General features: G+C 45.0%; 1 protein-coding gene across 2 annotated transcripts in view; it reads right to left on the reverse strand.

Annotated features, from left to right (window-relative positions):
• LOC147886501 (uncharacterized) overlaps nucleotides 1-21,622 on the reverse strand; it is a 40,771-nt gene extending 19,149 nt beyond the window's left edge. For both annotated transcript variants that reach the window (XM_087395788.1, XM_087395787.1), the window contains exons 1-2: nucleotides 20,954-21,622; nucleotides 17,847-18,028 (exon numbers count right to left, since the gene is read on the reverse strand). In XM_087395788.1, coding sequence (XP_087251914.1) covers nucleotides 17,847-18,028; nucleotides 20,954-21,430 — 659 coding nt within the window. In that variant the 5' untranslated portion in view covers nucleotides 21,431-21,622. The remainder of the gene's footprint in view (nucleotides 1-17,846; nucleotides 18,029-20,953) is intronic.
• Nucleotides 21,623-22,205: the final 583 nt, after the last annotated feature.

The following is a 22,205-nucleotide window of genomic DNA, read 5'->3' on the forward strand; positions in this document are numbered from 1 at the left end:
GAAAGGTGAAGGAGATGGAGAGCAAAGGCAATCAAGAAATTATTGCAGAGGTTATGGAAAAATACAACATCTCCAGTAGTGCCAACACTTGTCTCCACGGTTGAAGAGATGATCACCACTCACGTAAGCTCAGCCAAGAAAGAGATGGCTATTCTAGCCAACAACAAAATCAGCAAAGCAGATCTATATACAGAGGTAAAAGAGCAAGAAGCCATGGCAAAAAACAAGAAGAGATTGCGCATAGGGGGGCTGCCAGAGGATTGTATGGGCTGTCCTGCAGATGATTTTACAGAGGGATACACATTAGAAGAGAAGATCAAAAGTCTCAAGAAGGAGATACCACAAATAGAATGGGATGAAACTGACATCAGTTGGATCTCTCAGAAGGGAACACCAATACAAGTTGAGTTCACAGAGAGGGAAGGTAGCTTCAAGATTCTCTGAACAAATTGAAAGGCACACGGGCCTTGATCCGTGATTTCAAATCTAAACCCAAAGACTCTCAGACTTAAATTGATGTTGCTCAAGCCGGGTTTTTTTTTCTAAGATAAAATTGGTAGCTAGTTATGCACCTAAATAAACTGGGGCTGAGCTGATATACTCCCCCAAAGACTCTCAGTCTCTAACTGATGTTGATGTTTTTGGGATGTGGTTTTTTGTCCCATAGACCCGCAAGGTCTAATCTCTCTCTCTCTCTCTCTCTCTCTCTCTCTCTCTCTCTCTCTCTCTCTCTCGCACGCTGGGAGAGCAAGTTCACCCTTGGCTCGTTCCCTGTCCTGATTCTACTATACGCAGATGATGTGGTCCTACTCTCCTCATCAACCGAGCGTCTCCACAACATTTGCATGCACTCCAGTCTTTCTGTGAGACACATGATTTGAACGTTAACCTAGGTAAAGCAGTCATGATCTTCAACGCATCTGTAAGAAATCCTAGATTTACTATATTTAGAAATGTCCTAAGGAACATAAAGGAGACTGAGATAGCAGAGAACAAGGAATAATTGTATTGCTTGAATATCTGTAGTGTAGATGTCGTGTCATCCATACAATTGGGCCTCTCTTATATAGAGAGTGAAGAGTCACACATGAAAAGGTGTGTACTCCAAAGGGTATGTGCATGAAGAGGTGTGTACCCCTTGTGAAGGGTGTGACCCTTGATGAGAGGGTACATTACAATAGAAATGTCTCTTCAATAGAATGTCTCTTGTGAAGGGTTGTGCCTCATTAGGAAGTGTCCTGTCGAAAGGGCAAGGGTTGTGCCTCATAGGAAGTGTCCCGTCGAAAGGACATACCCTTCCACAAAATTGCTATGCTTTTCAATAATTCGGACATAGGAGCTTAGACCTTTGTATGGTAGAAGTTTGCCAAACCGAGAAAAGAGCGGACATCATGAACATTCTTAGGAGTAGGCCAGTTTTGGATTACCTCGACCTTCTTGGGATCCACGGAGATGCCTTGAGCTGAAATAACATGTCCCAAATATTTGAGTTGGGTTTTGAAGAACTCACTCTTCTCAATGTTGATGTAGAGAGAATTTGCACGGGGAACTTCAAAAACTTGGTGAAGATGTTGTTTGTGCTCATGTAGGGATCTGCTGAAAACAAGGATGTCATCGAGGTAAACGATGACGAACTTATCGAGGAAAGGCCTGAAGATGTCGTTCATTAATGTCATGAATGTGGTCGGGGCATTGTTTAACCCAAAAGGCATGACCAAACATTCATAGTGTCCATACTCTGTTCGAAAAGCTGTCTTGTACTCATCGTCTTCTCGTATGCGAATTTGATGATAACCTGAACGAAGATCAATCTTTGAGAATTGTGTTGCATGTAGAAGTTGATCGAAAAGATCATCGATGCGAGGCAATGGATACTTGTTTTTGATAGTGAGCTTGTTGAGGGCTCGGTAGTCGATGCAGAGGCGCATTGACTTATTCTTTTTTTCCAGAAGTAGTACAGGAGATCCGAAAGGGCTGCGACTGGGCCGAATGTGACCTTTGTCGAGTAGCTCGGTGACCTGTCTTTGGATTTCCTCATTTTGAGTGTAAGAAACCCAATAGGGAGGTTTCGACGGTGGATTACTGCCGGGAATAAGTTCGATTGGGTGATCCACTGGTCGTCGAGGTGGTAACTGCTTTGGCAATTCCTGTGGAAAAATATCCAGGTAAGGCTGAAAAAAAGGTTGGTTGAGGTATTCAGGAGGCTCCTTTATTGGTGTCTCCTCTACTGCCATAACCAACAGAAGTGAAGTATTTACTTGGCGTTTACGAACCCACTTCTTTACTTGTAGGGAAGAGGCAACTGGGGTTAAAGGAGAGTCCCTAGAACCAGTTAGCTCAATAAGTTTTCCCTGGTGGACAAACTGGATAGTATGGCTGCGAAAACTGATTGATGGATCATAGTCGTAGAGCCACTGTTGTCCAAGTATGACATCGTACCGAGAAAGAGGCATGATGTCGAAGTTCAACTTCTCCGTATAATGTTGGATGCGAAAAGACAAGTTTTTGATCCTAGTGTTGCACAAGAAAGTCGTTCCATTTGCGAGTTCAATCTGATAGTCCATGAGACTAGGACTGGTGGTCAACCGAAGTTTGTCAACCATCGAACTAGCTAGGAAATTATGAGAGCAGCCACTGTCGATGAGCATAGTGACCATTGTTCCACGAATCGATCCTTGAACACAAAGTACTTAAGTGGCCAGGGAAGGTTCAGGGTTGCGGGCAAGGCTCAAGTGGATGGTATTCGCCATTCGAACAGCTTTGCCTTTCTTGTCTTGTGCTGGAATAGCATCTTCTCTTTGGGAAGTGCTAGGTTCCATATTGGAATTTTGCTTTGGCCACTTGGGACAATCGAACCATCTATGGTCGCCTGTACAGATGGTACAAAGTCCTTTTGTGCTGAAGCTGTTCTTCTTGTCAGTGGCCGCACCTTTATGTTGGGGATGTCGGTAATGACTTTTTGAAGAAGAAGAGGCATGATCCTTGGAGGAGTGCTTCTATTGGAATCCAGCATATGATTTCTGAGTCTTCTGGGGGTCTTGAGACTGTCGCTGACCTTGATTACCGGAGTTTTTTCGAAACCTGGTGTTATCTGGAGGGCGAGCACCTTTGGCCATAGGAGAGTTCTGTGTGCGATTAGCACTCTGCTTCCCTGTGTTTTGGAAATCTGTAATGCGCTCTGCGTAAGCAATAGCGCCAGCTGTGGTGGTGATGTTTGCTTTAAGGACATCAATGCGTAACGAGGGATTTAGGCCTGAGATGAAAGCATGAAGACCATCATCCTCAGTTAAACCATCAATCTCCAACACCAATGTGGTGAACTGAGAGATGTAGGACGACAGGGAGCCTGTTTGCTCCAACTGCCGGAGTTTTGAACGTGCTTGGAAGTCCGCATTGGCAGGTATGAACTACTTACGGAGCACGTGTTCAAAACGTTCCCATGTTAACACACTTTTGCCGTCCTTTAAGCGTCTTTGCCACCATAGAAAAGCTGTATCCTTGAGGAGGGAGGCTGCCAAGGCAATCTTTTTGCCTTCAGTGAGGTCAACAGTATCAAAATACATGCGCATTTTTGCGAGCCATTGGTCAACTGTTCGGCGATTGTGTTGACCAGTGTAGGCTTCCGAAAGTTTGATGTCAAGTCTTTTAGTTTTGGAAGCTTGAAGTAAACGGTAGAGGGCACGTAGTTCGGTGTTTTCTACCTCTGGTGGGAATGAATCCGCATAGTCGTCTAGTTGCGTCACGTCGTCCTCTGTATGTGTGGTACTGCGAGACTCTTGAAGTTGTTGAACTTTCTGGACCAAGTCGGAGATGCTGTCCTAAAGCTGAAAATTTTGAAGTTGCAGTAGGGATTCGCCTTGTACGTTGACTTCAGGGGTCTTTTTTGGACTTGAGTCTTTGATCTCTGGAGAGGCTTGACACGAGCGTTGCGACATATCGGAGATCCCTGTGAGAAAAGCGCGAACTTGCGCTCTAGTTTGTACCATTCCTGGAAGAAGATTCGGGCTGCTCCCTAAGGTTGCTCATGTTGGAGGGGGCAGGCGAGGCAAGATGGAACCACCCGTGGAAGTCTGGTAAAGGAGGTCCTGTCTGAGGTAACTGAGGTAACACTGGTGATGCCGAAAGTGGTGTTACTACTCGTGAGAGGACAGGAGTAGGTTGCAGAGTCCACGGATCTGAGAAGGTATAAGGAGCTGCTGTCGGAAATGGAGGATATCCACGAGAAAGAGTGCCTTCAGAGTGTAAATACTATCTTGGAGAAGGTACAACCTGTATAGGAGGATATCTCGGAGCTAAAGGAGGTGGAGAGTACCCTGGAGATGCCGAAGGTGAGGGGTAAAATTCTCTCCAACGATGGACAGCAAACTCTTGAGGAATATCGGGTTCTGGATATCTTCGTGTCTCGTGGAACACAACCTGTACTGTGCTGAGGAAGTAATGTAACTGAGGTGCCTCACGCAGAAGATATAGGATGTGGTCCAAATCACTAGGAGGGCACGTGACACAGAAGACCCACGATGCAAAAGCTCCGAAATGGGCTGGTTGTGCAATCTGAACACGATATTGTGTGGTAGATGATGCATGAGGTGTCCTTGAAATACCGGGTGAATTACCAGGGGTTTCCATGCTTTAAGGGAGATTCTTTCATTTGCTGTAATTTGATAATGACAAGAGAATCCTTAAAAGCAGAATGGAAAGACTCCACCTGGCAATGAGAGCAGGCTATCAATGGCGCAACAGGCTGCAGGTACCCGATTCTGGATCGCAATAGAGGTTGGCACACCAGGCTGCTATTGTCATGGCGAAAATCTGTTTGCAGGCTGTTTTGCGACCGAAAGGCTGGCTGATGCTGTGCTCCCGTTGCAGGCTGGAAAGGAGCAGGGCTGCAAAGGGCAAGGAAACTGGCAGCAAAAAAGGCAAAGGCTGGCAGCGAAAAAGGCAGAGGGCTGGCAGCGTGATGGCGCGTGAAGGCTACAGCAGGTGGCGTGGGCTGGCAGCGAGTTGGCGAGGCCAAGGCGGGCAGCGATACCAGGCTGCTGGCAGCGAGATGGTGAGGCCAAGGCGGCAGCGAATCGGAGCGGGTTGGCAGCGATATGGCATGGGCTGGGAGCGGCAGCAAACCTGCGCGGCTGGCAGCGTGATGGCGAAGGCTGAGGCGGGCAGACCCTGTGTGGGCTGCCAGCGAACTGGCGGTGGCTGAAGCGGCTGCTGCTGCGTGGAGATCCGTACGGAACGTCAAAGAGGTGCGCCTCTTTTTCGTTGGGGCTGCCAAAAGGTTGGGTAGTTGCCCAAAAATTAATTGGGGAGTTTATTTAACCCTAGGGTAGCTAGGGTAAACCTAAGGTTAGGGGCTGGGTTTTTTTTTCCCATTTTAACCCCTCTAGGTACCCTTTTATAGGTGCTGGGTGCCTAAAAGGTGTGCCTATTCAAAGGGGTATGACCCTTGGAATAGGTGCACCTTTTCATGAAGGGGTGTGTCCCTGTTTTTTAAAGGGATGTCCCTACATGAGTAGGTGTGTCCTTTTGTCCACGATGGGGTGTGTCCCTTGAGTGAGGAGTCGAGACTCGTCATCAAAAGGTGTGTCCGATGGTGGAAAAGGTGCGTCCCTTGGTTTTGGGACAGCCCAAGCACCTGAAAAGACACGATTTTTGTCGTGTCCATTCACATCAACTCGTGATGTGTGTGAGATGGAGAGGCCATAGATGACTTTAGGCAGGGTTGGCGCGCAAAATTTTTACGCTCATCCTCTCCATCTCTTCCATGCACGATGTGCACGGATGTCCTTCTAGCGGAAAAGATGTATCAGATCGGCGCTAGAAGGTGGAGGGCATTTCCTACAGACAGGAGCGAATTTTGCTCTGATACCACTATAAGAAATCCTAGATTTACTATATTTAGAAATGTCCTAAGGAACAGAAAGGAGACTGAGATAGCAAAGAACAAGGAATAATTGTATTGCTTGAATGTCTGTAGTGTAGATGTCGTGTCATCCATACAATTGGGCCTCTCTTATATAGAGAGTGAAGAGTCACACATGAAAAGGTGTGTACTCCAAAGGGTATGTGCATGAAGAGGTGTGTACCCCTTGTGAAGGGTGTGACCCTTGATGAGAGGGTACATTACAATAGAAATGTCTCTTCAATAGAATGTCTCTTGTGAAGGGTTGTGCCTCATTAGGAAGTGTCCCGTCGAAAGGGCAAGGGTTGTGCCTCATAGGAAGTGTCCCGTCGAAAGGGCATACCCTTCCACAAGTGTCCATTCATCAAACCATCCCTAAGTCTAGAAATAGAGAAAGGAATACGTCACAGATCGTGACAGCATCCCAAGCAGCCCCACATTGAGAGCAATTTACTTTGATGGGGCACTAGTAGAGATCGTTCCAACGTAGGGGTTCTCTTCTTAAGCTCGATCTTCATTATGAAACCAGCCATGCAGGCTCATTTGAGTACATGGTATTCCCACTAGCCAAACTCGAGTGACAGTGCTTTCACACACATTTCCAAGACCCCAGAACCAAGTCTCTTCTCTTTAATTCACTTGTCCCTGCAACTGGGATGTATGACAGTTTCTTTTGGTAGACACACCTATCAGAGACAGACTAGTCATTCATACAAAGACTATAGGTTCTACTTCTTGCTCAAATGATAAGTAGCAAGCCATCAGTCCTCACAACATATCCTCTATAGCTTGATGCAATCTTTCAGGCGGTCACTTATCTATACAGAGTCAAGAGTTTTGGTACCATAACATTAGGATGACGCAGATTGCCATGGCTCACCTTAACTTCATCTATGTCCTCGGAGGCAGAGGGGGAGGAGCTAGTATGCTCGGACATGCAAATGGTTTTGCAAGCTGGGGACTACCAATGGACAAACTACCACCATTTCAGTACATCCTTGAGGCTCCATTCATTCCGCTCACCTATCACGAGGTGAACTAGGCCAAGTCATATTACAACTCCCCATGTACAGGACTTGGCTAGTGTTACGCTCTAGCCGAGGTAGCATGACCTCGGAAGAATCAGTCGACATTTCCCTTATAGGATCTATTTTTGTAATCTATGTGTTTGCGCTTTATGTAAATGATCGGGAGGGATTAATGTCAAGGTCCTAGGTGAGGGCTGATAGCACCAGACTAGATAGATCTGAGACCAGGCCTAGTGCAAAGAATGTGCCTAGGGGCAAGGAATTAAATGCATCCCAAGAGAGGGGTGAAATGTTGCATTAGAAAGGCCCTATATGGATGACATGTGGCATCTAGATCTATCTAGGGATTTGGGGTCTGTCAAAGCTTGAGAGAGAAGGGGAGAATAAAGGGATTTTACGTGATTTTGAGATAGCTCTCTCTCTCTCTCTCTTGCTGTGAAGCTTTGGCAGTTTGGCTGGGTGGAAGATTAAGGTGCTACTCCCGTGATCGGAACTAGAGACTAGGATAGTAAATAGTGGTAACAATTTGGTATCAGAGCGGAAGGTTGGAAGGAGAGGAAGAATCGACGGACGGTAGTTGGTGACGACGAGGTCTGCGACAGTGCGGCGCTCACGTGGACCCACGAACGGGCTGTTGGAGCGATTCGACGAAGTTAATTTGTGAGATGTAGCGCAGGAACGTGGGGACCTACGAATTGGCGGGGTGCTGGATTACTTCAAGGGCAAGGATCCCTCTGAGGATCGCGTGAGCTGGTATCACCGAACCTGACGGAGCTTCTTTGAAAAGGAAGCGAACGAAGAAAATGGTGGAGAGCGACGCAGGATAAGCAGATGGGCGACGAGCTTTGTTAAAGCTACGTAATTGGAGCAGATTTGCCATTTTTACGCACGCGTCCGAAAGGGTGCCTAGACACTCGAAGGATCGCCAGGCGTGGAGCGCAGACCCATGTCACGACGCCCTTCGTGGATTTAACGGAGACGTGGTGGCTGACGATTGGCTTCGGGTAACATTGGTGTGGGCATCGCTGAAGGCACGGCGCCGATCGGTGAATTACAGACTACAAAGGGTAGACTAAGCCCGTAGGTTGATAGCAGACCGTACGTGCAGGCTGCAAGCAGCAGGATTCGAATTCCAGGGGGCCTTCTATCTATTTTCCCTTTTGGTTTTGGATCAGAATTCATAGACCAGGAAGGCTCTTTGTCATTTCTGTCGATTCTATGTTTTTTTCCTGGTTTGGTTTGCTGATACTCCGTTTGCGTGAAAAGTGACAAGTATGCATAGAATATGATGCTGTAACAAGGACAGATTGTGCTTGAGACTATGCCGGTATACTTGAGTTATTTGCAGAAATTTCCCTAGTATAGGGAAAGGCGGGATTGAATATATATGCCTGTGTCAAATACGTAATTAGTGTGCATGTCAGGTTGCAGGAATTCCCTAGTATAGGGAATTGTGTTCAGAGTGTCAGTTTGTGATTACAGTGTTCTAAGGGTGTTTTTTTTTTTTTTTTTTTTTTTTAAAAACCCCAAAACAAAACACCTACTGAACAAATGGAAGCAGAAGAAGGAGCTTCCAGGAGGGACCCTGGTGAATCAGGAGTCCGGCCGACCCAGCAGGGATCGCGCCCAGTAGCTCATACGTTATCTGGCAGGATTGCATTGCTGGAAGATGCCTTGCAACAGTTGTTAGCACAGCAGTTACAAGCCAATGCAGGGCAGTCCGAACTTAGGAGAGCACTCCAGAGTATGTCTGCCAGACCTTCTCGAGAGGAGAAGGGAAAGGCTCCGATGGAACCGGAGTCTAGTGTCCATACGGTCGAGCCTAGGAAGGCTAAAGTGCCAAATATTGCTAATTACAGACCGGAAAAGTATTCTGGTCGGATGAACGACCGTAGCTCCGATGTCATTGAGACCTGGCTACACAAATGGGACGAGGCGTTCGCCATTTGTGAGATCAGAAATGACATCAAAAAGATCCGCGAGGCCACCCATATGTTTAGTGAGGCGGCGGATCGGTGGTGGATTAAACAACAAAAAGACGGTATAGCATCCACTACCTGGGAGGGGTTTAAAAGAGAATTCAGGAAACACTTCTTACCTCCTGACGAGGCATCCCGAGCTTGGGATCAATATAGGAACCTGCGTCAGAGAAATTTATCAGTGGCAGAATACACTGATAAGTTTCGAGAGAGTGTAATGAAGGTTGACGAACCCCTGCCTCAATCAATCCAAGTGAAAGATTTCATATTTGGATTGAATGACCGAATAAAAATGGAAGTTCGGGCTAAGTACGCGAACACGCTAGATGATGCAATAGCTATAGCCTTGAACTACGAGGATGCCAAGGGCAGCAAGCCAAGTGGGTTTGCACAGGTCGGAACCCAGTATGGGTATCCGAAGAAATCTAGGTTTAAGAAGAAGTGGACTAGTAAAGGGAGTGGTTCGCAGCCGAGTGGTCAAGCCAAGCAGGCGAGACCGGCTGAAACTCCCAAACCAAGTACCACCATTAGAGTGAAGAGAAAAGTAACTCCAATGGCAGCCCGGGCTTGGTCTAAGTCTCCCTTGAACCCGGAACAAAGGGAAAAAGCGAGGAGAGAAGGCTTATGCTTTGGTTGCCTTCAACCTCATCAGTGGAGAGATTGTCCACGTAATAAAGATCGTCGGATGGCTGAGATGGTGATCTCAGAGTGCGACGTGGAGATGCAGGGAAGTCCCAGAGCGGAAGAGATGCAGATTCAGCTAGCGGGATCTTCTCAGAGGTTAGTACCTTGTTTGTTCTGTGTGTCTGTTACTAAGTTAGTGACGAGTGCACCTGATAACATCCTATCTAAGCCCGCAGCAACGGGGTATGCAGCCTTCAATGATACGGAGTTAATTAAAATGAAAGGGCAAGTGGCCAGTCATGATGTCATTGTGTTGTTTGACTCAGCGTCAACTCACAATGTGATTAACTCCAAGCTCGTGAAGAGGCTGAAATTAAAGACAAGTCCATCTGACTATGCGTACACAGTCAGGATGGCAGATGGAAGTTCAACTGAAGTATGGGACCAAAGGGTTACCCAGTTGGAGCTTCGGATTCAAGACTATGCTGAGAAGCTTGATTTTGAAATGACTAAGCTTGCTCATGCGGATATAGCCCTGGGAATGGCGTGGCATTCTAGGAAGAATCCAGCCATTGATTGGAAAAAGCACGTATATCAATTCAAGATGAATGATGTGCTTTATGTCTTGCGAGGTGAAAGAGATATACCTCAGGGACCGTTGGTTTCCGTGATGGAAATCAGAAAGGCTCAAGTAGAGTTTTTATACCTTTGCACCGCATCGGTAGAGTCGGTGAATGATTCTTCGACTAGCACTGATGTTACGCAAAGTGATGAGATGGCCAAGCTGGCTAATCTTATAACAGAGGAGTTCTCTGAATGCTTTAGGGATGAACTACCTTATGGGTTACCTCCAGAGCGGAAAGTTCAGCATAAGATTGAACTGATCCCGGGGGCAAAGCCTGTAAATAGACCTCCCTATAGAATGAGTTTTACTGAGGAAGCGGAGGTGCGTAGGCAACTGGAAGAATACCTCAAGTTGGGGCAGATTCAACCAAGTTTCTCACCTTTTGCTTCACCAGTGATATTAAAGAGGAAAAAGGATGATACGTTTCGCCTCTGTATAGATTACAGAGCATTAAATAATATCACTGTCAAGCACAGGTATCCGATGGCTCGGATTGATGATTTGCTAGATGCATTACATGGAGCCGTGATTTTCAGCAAGATAGATCTTAAGTGCGGCTATCATCAGATCCGGATTAGAGCCGAGGATGTGCATAAAACCGCTTTTAGGAGCAGGTTTGGTCATTATGAGTTTTTGGTAATGCCCTTCGGACTTACCAATGCTCCAGCGACCTTTGTCATGCTTATGAACGACTTACTACGACCGTATATCGGAAAGTTCGTAGTACATTTTATTGACGACATTTTGATATTCAGTAAAAGTCTTACTGAACATCGTGAACACTTAAGGATAGTGTTCAGTACTTTGAGGAAAGCCAGTCTTTATGTGAATAAAAAGAAAACTATACTGTGTATGGTTAGGCTTGAGTATCTAGGGTTCATAATTACTCCACAGGGGGTAGTAATGGATCCGAAGAAAGTGGCTGCGATACTGACTTGGCCAATCCCTCAGAGTCTGACCGCGTTGCGATCATTCTTGGGATTTGTCCAGTTTTATAGAAGGCATATCAAAGGATATTCCGAAATAGTATCGCCATTGACTGATCTGACCTCAGATAAAGTACCTTTTATTTGGGGACAGAATCAACAGGAAAGTTTTAACACCATAAAACAAGCTGTGGTCTCAGGACCGGTGTTAAAAATAGTTGATCCCCAGAAACCGTTGTTCCTAAAAACCGATGCAAGTGGCATTGCGGTAGGAGCAGTCCTCCTTCAAGAGGGAAGGCCAGTAGCCTTCGAAAGCAAGAAGCTTTCTCCCTCTTAAAGGAATTGGCCAACTCATGAATTGGAGTTGTATGCAGTTATCCATGCTTTGAAAACATGGAGGCATTATCTGTATGGTTCAGAGTTTTATGTGGATGTGGATCATGATACTCTGAAACATTTCTGTAAACAGCCTGACTTGAGGGGCCGCCAAGCTAGGTGGGCAGAGCTCATGCAGGAGTTTAATTTAACGATTCGGTACCGAAGAGGAAAAGACAATAAGATAGCTGATGCGTTGTCTCGCATTATGCACAACCTGAGTTTCACGGTATTAGAGAGTGCTCTAATGACCGAGATCAGAGAAACTCAGAAGGTGGACGAGTTTATCCTGAGCTTATGGCCTAAGGCTCATGTGTTAAAACCCGGGGAAAATGAAAAGGATGACCTGGCATCCAGAAAAGGCCAAACTTATGCAAGATATACCATAAGGGATGGTATGCTAGTTAGAAATGGCAAGGTTGTAGTACCTGGTCAGAATGATCTCAGGCAGAGAGTCATTCGACAATGCCATGATAGCCCGTGTGCGGGACATCCAGGTGTCGAGAAGACATATGATCTCGTGAAGCGAGATTTCTTTTGGCCAAAGATGAAAAAGCATATTCATGAATATGTGACACGGTGTTTCTCGTGTCAGGTAAGTAAGGCCGAGCGGGTGAAGCCACCCGGACTTTTACAGCCCTTGGAAATACCACTAAGTAAGTGGGAGAGCATTTCCATGGATTTTATTCTAGGGCTACCTGCAACACAAGGAGGCTATAATTCTATCCTTGTGGTGGTTGATCGTCTAACCAAGATGGCTCACTTCATTCCGACTAGAGAGTCTATTAGTGCCCCGCAAGTAGCGGATTTGTTTATTAGACACATATTTCGTCTGCATGGATTGCCTAGATCCATAGTGTCAGACAGAGATGTCAGGTTTACCGGTCACTTTTGGACAGCGGTATTTGAGACACTAAGGACTGAGTTGGGAATGAGTAGTGGGGATCATCCTGAGACGGATGGTCAAACGGAGAGAGTCAACCAGACTTTAGAGGATATGCTGAGAGCATATGTGTCATTGAGGCAACATACATGGGACAAGTGGTTGCCATTGTTGGAGTTTGCCTACAATGATAGGAAACATTCATCTACTGGGTTCAGTCCGTTTGAGCTGAACTATGGTTATAGACCAGCCAATCCAACTATAGTTGGAGTACCTCAGAAAGTGCCTAGTGCCGCGAACTTTGTAGTTCAGATGCGGGAGATGCTAGCACTTGCGAGAGCTAACATCCGCCAGGCTATGGATAGAGCCAAGGTGTATGCGGATGAAAATCGGTCTATAAGAGTATTTGAAGAAGGAGAAAAAGTTTTTCTCAGAATTCCTTCGCACTCGAAGTCGTTGACTTCAGGAGAGTGTGCTAAGTTATCACCTCGATACTGTGGGCCGTGGTTAATTCTAAAGAGAATAGGCAGTGTAGCCTATAAATTAGAATTGCCACAGGGGTGTAAGGTGCACCCGGTTTTTCATGTTTCACGTTTAAAGAAATTTTTACATACTGGTGACTCACTAATCGAAGGTGTGGTTTTGTTTCAGGAGATAGAGGATATTGCAAGGCGCAAACCAACAAGAATCCTGGACCGAGGAACAATGCAAATACGAAATCGGAAGATACCCACGGTGTTGGTTGCATGGCATGGTCAGCCTCTATCCGAAGCTACCTGGGAATCCGTATATCAGTTGAGGAGAGTGTTCCCAGACTTTATCATCGAGGACGCTGATGTCTGAAGAGGGAAGGAATGTTACGCTCTAGCCGAGGTAGCATGACCTCGGAAGAATCAGTCGACATTTCCCTTATAGGATCTATTTTTGTAATCTGTGTTTGCGCTTTATGTAAATGATCGGGAGGGATTAATGTCAAGGTCCTAGGTGAGGGCTGATAGCACCAGACTAGATAGATCTGAGACCAGGGGCCTAGTGCAAAGAATGTGCCTAGGGGCAAGGAATTAAATGCATCCCAAGAGAGGGGTGAAATGTTGCATTAGAAAGGCCCTATATGGATGACATGTGGCATCTAGATCTATCTAGGGATTTGGGGTCTGTCAAAGCTTGAGAGAGAAGGGGAGAATAAAGGGATTTTACGTGATTTTGAGATAGCTCTCTCTCTCTCTCTCTTGCTGTGAAGCTTTGGCAGTTTGGCTGGGTGGAAGATTAAGGTGCTACTCCCGTGATCGGAACTAGAGACTAGGATAGTAAATAGTGGTAACAGCTAGCACCCCCTGGCTTTCAATAAACTTAGCGTTTACGAAAAACACTACTTGCGGATCTCAAAGAAAATGTTTACCGAACCACTGGGCTACACCAAGATTCATCTCCCACATGCACTAAGGATCTCGATTGGACAGTTTCGGATATCTTCTCAGAGGCTACGGATTAAGATAGGCACGCAGAGGGCATCCCATGTGAGAGACAAATCAGCACTTTACGTGATATGCAAGATATCGAGACAAGGGAAGACTTTGCATTCAAATGGCCTCTGTACTATGAGATCCGTCGATGGCATCATAGTCTTTTCAAGAGCGGTTTTGGGCTAGCCAGAAAGTTCCTGGCACATCCTGATCAGCGATGTGTGGCCGTCTTCCTCCTTGCGGCAGAGATCGGCTCATAAAAGCACAAAGGAGAGCACAAGAGGGACTCGTAAGAGCCTAGTACGAGGACATCACAAACTTTTTCTCCACTGATCCGAGCCAAGGGCAGTAAGGGACTAGACACATTAGAAACCCACAGTGCACAACTCGACAAATAGGACCTTGCTTGGACACTCACATTGCTGACTGCAAACATCTGCTCTCATGGAGAGACAAACCGCGAGAGTGAAGGTAGCACTTGTCAAACCATGAGCTTCCCCTCAACAGCTACAAAGGAGGAGAGACGTACCTGGACAATCTGTTCATGCTGAGTAATAGCAATGATCTATCACTAATTTTCTTCCTCGATGACATGAGCGCTCAATAGATCCAGAGCCACGGTCAAACAAGCTCATCTTGTCGATCCTCAACTGACCTATGGACTTAGTCCCACAAACAGCATACACAGATCAAGTCACACAGATGGATAGTGGGGGTCTTCCCCCCTTGCCCTTTACACTTGGATTCTAGTTCACTTTGGTCTACTAACGAAAGTCTCTCTTTTCATTGTTTACATTTGTTTATGTGCATAGTGTGGATGCCCACAGAGGACTAGGATTACTCCACAGTACAAGAATGCATGGATCGGCTAACCAGTAATGGGTGAAATGTGGGATTTGTTTTCTTTGTAATAGGGCACTGGAGAGTGCTAAATCCCCACGTTTTTAAGGCGAAAAGTAAACGAACAAGGGGCAATCAGCTTTAAAGCATGGCCCACCGGAGTAAAAGCATTTGGATCCCCCAATTTATGAAGAAAGCTCAACTTTCTAGTAAAGCCAGCCTATTCTAGCTAAAAAGCCGGGACCAACTTTTCGAAAGCACCGCTTTCTGGCTGCCTACCAAGTCTAAAAAATTCAGAGATTTCATGTCTATGGTAGAATTTGTTTAAGGGAGGGGGTGTTGGGTGTGTGTTGAAAGGGAGGCGAAGGGGGGGGGGGGGTGGTTGCAGTCCATATTCCTGGGCCCTAGTGTATGTGCGCTCTTTCTTTCTCACCCCTCTCCTATCTCAATTGCCTTGCCAGCTAGTTCATTGAGTTTTCCTTCACTCATATGACTTCCAGCTTCTAGTAACAATCTTGGATCCAAATTCAATGTGCTGAGTTGCTGTATTTTGGTGTGAAGGTCTGAGAATTTTGCGAGCCGGTCAGCTTTCAGTGGTACCGGAGCATGGCATCATCACTTTCTATGGTGGTGATGATCCCAACCACCAGAGGTTTGTGGACATCTGCTGCGAAGCATTAAGAAAAGATTTCAACTGCAAAGGGTACCTGTGAGCTTGTGCAACGATCCACACGAGGCGCAGATATGAGTCCAAGACTCCTCACAGAAATTTGTCCAGCCCAAACAGTGACACATGAGCAGCCAGGAAAGTGCATTGATTTCAAGCTGTTCACAACCCCAAGCCCTGGCAATTTGATGTAGTCCTTCCCTCTCAGACATTCCAAAACAGTGATTTGTTTTGACTAATTTTGCTGTGACAGAGGACTGATTTCTGTCGAGGTCTTGAAGCTGTCCAAATAGCAATTCAGTATTGGTCGATTCCATGTCAACGATTCAGTGTTTCTGCTCACGAATTGTGACCAGCAAAATTCAGAAAAAGTTATGCTTTGAGTCTAGTTTGGAGTAGATCGTGATTTGCGCTGCATACTAAGAATCCCAGTTACACCCTTGATTGGGAAGCTTAGGATTCACATTCAAGACCATGTGGATAAGGAAGAATTGTACATCTCGCTATTGAAGCACCATGATGTAGTTTTGATTATTCCCTTGTTTCATAGGAAGGGAGTACAGCTTTTGATGACCAAGAGGACCCTTGTTTTATCCCTCAGAAAAGATTGTTGCCAAAGTCTTCTATTTCTGCATTATTTTCATCAAAGACAAAGAAAAAGATCTAAAAGTTCATTTGAGTTCATTGGAAAAAGAAAATTTCAGTTTCTTGAGTCTTTTAAGGATTGTTTCTCAGAGTCTATTCCGGGAGAGTTACCTCGCAAGTGCCCGGAGCATCACACCATCAAGCTCATGCCAGGGAGTGAGCCTCCAAACCAGCCACCATACAAAGCGAGTGCAACCCAAAATGAAGAGATTATGAATCAGATAAAAAGCTACTTTCTAAAGGGCTCATCAAGCCCTAGTTCTTCACATTTTTGTTCGCCTATGCTGCTTGTTCAGGAATGGGTCATTTTGAATGTGTGGTCTACAGAGCTCCCAATAAAATGACCATCAAAAATCGTTTTCTCATCCCTCACATTGATGATGTGCTAAATAGGCTAGAAGGAGCCTCAGTATTCAGCCGAAAATATCTCAAAAGTGGCTGTCATCAAATACGAATACATCCTCAGGATATTCATAAATCAACCTTTCAGACTACCTTTGGATTGCATGAGTATTTGGTAATGCCCTGGTCTCACAAACGCAACAGCCACCTTCAATCAGATAATGGATCGGATTTTCAGACCTCATCGGCACTTTACAGGTACTTGCTTTGATGATATTCTTGTATTTTCAAGGTCAGAAAAAGAGCATAAAAAGCACCTAGCCATAGTATTTCGGGAATTCTGCAACAAGCTCTAAAGAGTGAATTTTTCCTTAAAAGATTCATTATCTGGCCCTGCTAAAATCAAAACCATCCAAGAATGGCCTAAGCTGAAAACAGTGCATGAAGTATGTAGCTTTTTTAGTCTTTGCTCATATTATAGGAGATTTATCCTACACTTTCCTCATATTGCTGCCTCACTTATATCTAGATGACTCCAGGAACATGCCCAAACTCATCCTCTAAAAACACAGCATACTGCAGCTCAATCTCATGATAGTCACTCATAAGGCTGAAACCATAAACTCCATCACACATAGCAGGGACTAGCTACTATGGCATCCCCACTGACATCATCGGCACCAACAGCGGTTGTAGACACAAATCCACACACCCACACATACTTGAGGAGCATCCATTTATACAAAGGTCTTCGTACTGAGTTTCTGTCGGCACTCCGGAGGTGAAGGGCAAACTCAGTCATGATATTGCTGCCTCACTTCATGATTTAACCAAGAAGTATGCAATTTTCAGATCATTGTGACATGCCATGCACAAAGGAAAAACAGTGATGGAACCAATGTGACATGCAGAACAGTCTACTGCGTTGTGCGGAAGCGTATAGAAGGCGTGTACATGAATGTATGCAAGAGACCTCAATCACAATGGATACTGGAGATCTTCCTAAATACCATACACATGCTTAGTTGTGTATTACAAATGCTGGCAAAATTGCCCCAACAACTGTACGTACATGTGAGCCAATCGGCTTTCAAAATGTATATAATCTCTGTGTCATGCTGCTGTTCTACTGCCAAAAAAGAGCTGGCAATTCCCGTCTGAGGTGAAAATTGTATGCTGGACTAGGCAACTGTGGGACAATGAGCTATGTTTTTGGGACAATGCTGCGTGGACCTCTGCCCAAACCAATGGCAAAATTGCCAACTATTGCAGCTGGAGCCTGCACTGCTACAGGCTGGGAAACTGGAGGAGAAATGGCCCAAAACTGACTGAATGAAATGGGGGCTGAGCCCCTTATATATATAGCCCTGGTCTGGCCCTTTAATATCCCTTTACAGACCTTGATATCCATTTTTTAGGATGTAATGCCATGTCTGACCCACGAATGAGAACAAAGTAACAACCACAAGTTAGCAAGCTGACCAATCCAGTTAACAGGCTGTTGGAGGAAAGCTAAAACAGCTTGAAAGGCACCAAGTATCACAGCCTACCTGCCTCTATTTTGTTGTTGCCTCGTTGCAGGACATCCTATTTCCTCTGCCCCTTTAGCATTATTCCCTTCGAAAACGTCCATCTGTCGTTCCACTACAAATCGATCTTTCCTCCTCTTCCTTTCTCGCCAAGCAATTTCACATTTCACATTTGCTCCTTTGTCCAGATCAAAGCCTTCAGGCTGTTTTTTAAATCATAAAGTAAGTGAGTACAAACAGTGTCCTTTTTGGATACAAATGCTCATGTTCACATGAATTCTCAACATAGGAATTCACAATACAGAGAGCACGGAAGACCCCATTACTTTTGAGAGGCCTGAGTCTTACCTTCAAGCTCTTTCAATAAATAAAGCTGCAGATTGATGCAAACAACATAAAAAAGCCTTCGTATAGTAGAAAAAGAACAGGGAGAAATGGCATATGCAAGATAGTGCCTTGACAGAAAATGATAAGCTCTTGCTTCAGAATTGTTACCCCCAATCATGCATTGAAATTGAAAGCTTTCTGGAGAATATATCTTTGATCTCGATGTTTCAAGCAAGTAAAGAAGGAAGACAACCTAAATAGTACTCTTCTCAAACTAAAGATAATACTTATAAACTTGTGCATATTTATGATTTATTCACCCCTAGCCTGGCCTATCAAGCATAAGACTTGATAATTAATGAGGCATCAGGACAGTACAATAGACAGCATTAAAGAAGCACACACCAAAGCAGGTTCTGTTACCAAAGTTGACGTTACATCCAACAGTACAAAAGTAATAATGGAGTAACACGAGCAGGCACATACGTGCCCACACAAAAGACATAGTCTATAACAAGTATGTACCACCACGTGTTCTAGTTACTTTGTCGGTAGAAAACTCGAATGACCCTAAAGATTTGAGAACATAAATATTTTCTAACATAATCTGGACCTTCACAAAATCAAAAAAGTGACCTACTATTGTATACACTATCAAAAAGGTTTCATATTTCTTTCATGGTTTGAATTCACGAGTTCAAGGTCAGCAAAGCTAATTTATGAGTTGAAAAATGGTACACATATCAGTGACCATCCTATGTATGTTCCCAGATTTTGCATCAAAACAGATAGTGTGTGGTCTACATTGCATGACCCCACCATAATATGTCATAAACTTCACAATGGATTATGAGGACAACATGCTACAATACTCCTACTACCAAGATCAGCAATTGAAAGTAGGAACAGCACGCATGCTCACATAAATTAACATATCTCCGCATAGTAGTCGTCAACTTCTACCCAGACCAACACGTTGAGACTAGAACTCCTCCAAAAGTTGAGGACGGACTCTGCCATGAAAAGGTTACTAACCTTTGTCTGAATATTTCTGGACTGTAGAAATATTCACAGATATTATCCACCATGAAAAGACGATCCAGAATTACATGCTAAAGAGAAAAAAGTTGGTTTTCTAAAAACTGACAGATTTAACTGTGAGCAAACATGAAAACACTTCAATCATGAAATCCTGGCTGCAACTCCAGTAAAATGGGAAGACTGGAAAAATCATGAGGTCAGACTCCCTGTCTCAAAACCAAAAGTGTGGGAAGTCAAGAAGAATAAGGTCACATTAGAAAGGACTGCTTCTGATGGATCAAACATCATTACTGCTGTACAGCACAAAATTTTCCACTAATCGTCCACAGTAATCTGCATTAGCTCACCTTTTAACACTTTCATGCAACAATCCCCCACAGTCATTGCTAAAGTAATGCCCACGTGTGAAAACAATAGATAAGTACTCCACATTAGCCTTTACAACACTCTCTGCAGCCCAAATTTTTATCAGAACCTAACCTTGATGGACGTGTCACGTAACATATCATCATACAATCAAAACAAATGTGCTTTCTTGCAGCTGGAGAAGAGTGAAAATGCTGTAGTTCATTATACCTAGAGCCAAAATAGAAAAAAGAGCTTACTGTTGCCGATTTCACAAGTGTAAGCGCTGAAAATCTCATAAAATCCCTTCTCAATTTCTGTTGAAGTGCATGAGTTGCACCAACTGAAGCAGGTTTTCCCCCCAACCCTGGTGCTTTTCCTTGAACCTCTTATCACTGCTTTTCACCATGAGCACCGCACTTCCCAACCTTTTATTGGACTACATTGTCCCTGCAATTTGCTGGCTTTGCTGACATTACAACTGTCTATACTTTTTGGAGTGATGTACATATTTTGATTGCACAAGAATGTCTCCCAATTCCATTCTAAAAGACTGTACTTTGAAGTACCATTAGGATTGCCAGACTGGGGCGGTGTGACTCTCTCTCTCTCTCTCTCCACACACACTCACGCACATAGAAGCAGCCACTTAGGGCTGCAACAACTGAATGATGATTCTGTCCATAGATCCTGGTAAGTCTCGAGAGGACATTGATAGAGCGCTCTCTCTCTCTCTCTCTCTCTCTCTCTCTCTCTCTCTCTGCAATGTGTGTGTGAGCGTATGCTGCAAGCATGCAACCTGAGCAAGCCTGGCATTGGGGAAAGAGCAAAATGCTTGCTTACTCACTCTGCAACGGTGGCATCCTTTTGAACTTTTAAAAGCTTTTCCTAGAGGTACAGAGGAAAGTTGGAGAGGCAAAGAGAGGGCAGAATAATAAGGCACATTCCCGTGACGAGGAAAAACACGTGCTGATAAAAAATTCCCGTGACGAGGAAAAACGCGTGCTGATAAACAGGAAAATCAGGGGATCCCAGAAAAAGCTTGGAACGAGGGAATTTGACTGAGAAGGTCAACTGAAACAAATGTTGGCTGCGGGGAATTAACTCCTGTTCCCTGTCTCTCATTTCCCTTTGCTCCCTTTCTCTCAGTTTCAGGGAAACTAGTCCTCTGTGGGGACTCAACATACCCTATGACCTACAACCTTCCCTCCTCCCAAAGTTGTCATTTTGGAAGGCCTAAGCAGTATAATTTGTTTGGTGAAAGTCAGGGGAAACAAAACTAAGTACTGGATACGTACGGAAAGGCTCGGAACGTCCTCGAGGGAAAAGTGCTCGCAATGAAAGGGATAGCTTGGAAATTCTGGGATGGAATGAAAGTACAGGCAACATAGATGAGTATAAGAAAATGGCATCACCATGACTGCGTCGTCCAGCTCTCCATCCTCCAAGTCTGGCTTTCGATGCTTTCTGTGCCTAATCTCACCCATTCTCAAGGGCAAGTTCGGTTTACGGGCAACCAAGCGGGGGCTAGAAGAAGGCTGCAGCCCGGCGCCCTCATCGTTATCATCCCTTTCCTCTAGGACCTCCCCACTTTCTGCAGCTTCTCTGTTGCGCGCAGGAAGGTCATCGTACCGCCTCAGAAGATCTGCCAAAGTGGAGTCCTCATTCCTAGTTACTTGGGCCTGCTCAGAAACTTCTTTAATGGAGTCCTCAACAATTTCCGATGCAGATCGAGGATGGAGTGCAACCTCCTGATCAACGTGTACATCGTCAACGATCTGAATCCCGAGAACTTCCAGTTCTTCCTCGGATCCAATGTCATAGTCCGATCCTTCAAAGTCAACTAGCTCTTCATCCTTGAGCTCAGGATCGTCAAAATCTTCGCTTGCCATGATAGGGAAGGGAGGCGGGAAGGAGGTCAAGGGAGCATATTGGGAATTTTGTGGAAGGAGCAGGATGATTCAGAGCTTGGAAAGCAGGGCAAAGATCCAAGCTATGGGCAATGGCGAGAAAAGGCGGGCATTCCAAATGTGTTGGGCCAGAGCCATCTTTCAGGTGAGCTTGTGAGCCTCCATGTGTACGCACTTTCGTGTGTGTGTGTGTGTCTGTGTGTGTATCATTCCACCCAAAAAAAAAAAAGTGTGTGTCTTACTTTTTAAAAAAATGTGTGTGTGTGTGTTTTCTTCTTTCACTTAAAAACTAGAACCCTATAGGTAGCAGTGAACGGTGTCAGGTTGGGCGGGTAGAATCTCGTTCCAAGCCACTGTGCTGCCTGCCTAACAAGAAAGGAGGGAGAGAGACTACTTTTTGTAGTGTGCCACGTGGCTCAACAAGAGGGCAAAAAGGGGGTTTGGTTCCACTATGTTGCCTGCCTAAAAGGTGGTGTGTGTATTTTCTTTTCACCAAAAAAACAAGATGCATGCTCATAAAGCATTCAAAAGGCCTGCCTTAAATGCGTAGCTTGGAAAAGAGAGAGAGAGAGAGAGAGAGACGACTTCAATGTGCATGAGAAGAGGGGGAGAGAGAGAGAGAGGGGGGGAGGGGGGTGGGCTTACCTTCAAATAGAAAGAGAGAGAAAGAGGGAGGAATAAGTGGAGATAATCAATCATAAAAAAACAAAAAACACACAAGTGGACTAATCAACAATTCATAATAAAAACTTTAAAA

The sequence above is a fragment of the Dipteris shenzhenensis genome, chromosome 24 (genome assembly GCF_047967505.1).
Source record: "Dipteris shenzhenensis isolate YYH24624 ecotype China chromosome 24, Dip_SZ_1.0, whole genome shotgun sequence".
Lineage (NCBI taxonomy): Eukaryota > Viridiplantae > Streptophyta > Polypodiopsida > Gleicheniales > Dipteridaceae > Dipteris > Dipteris shenzhenensis.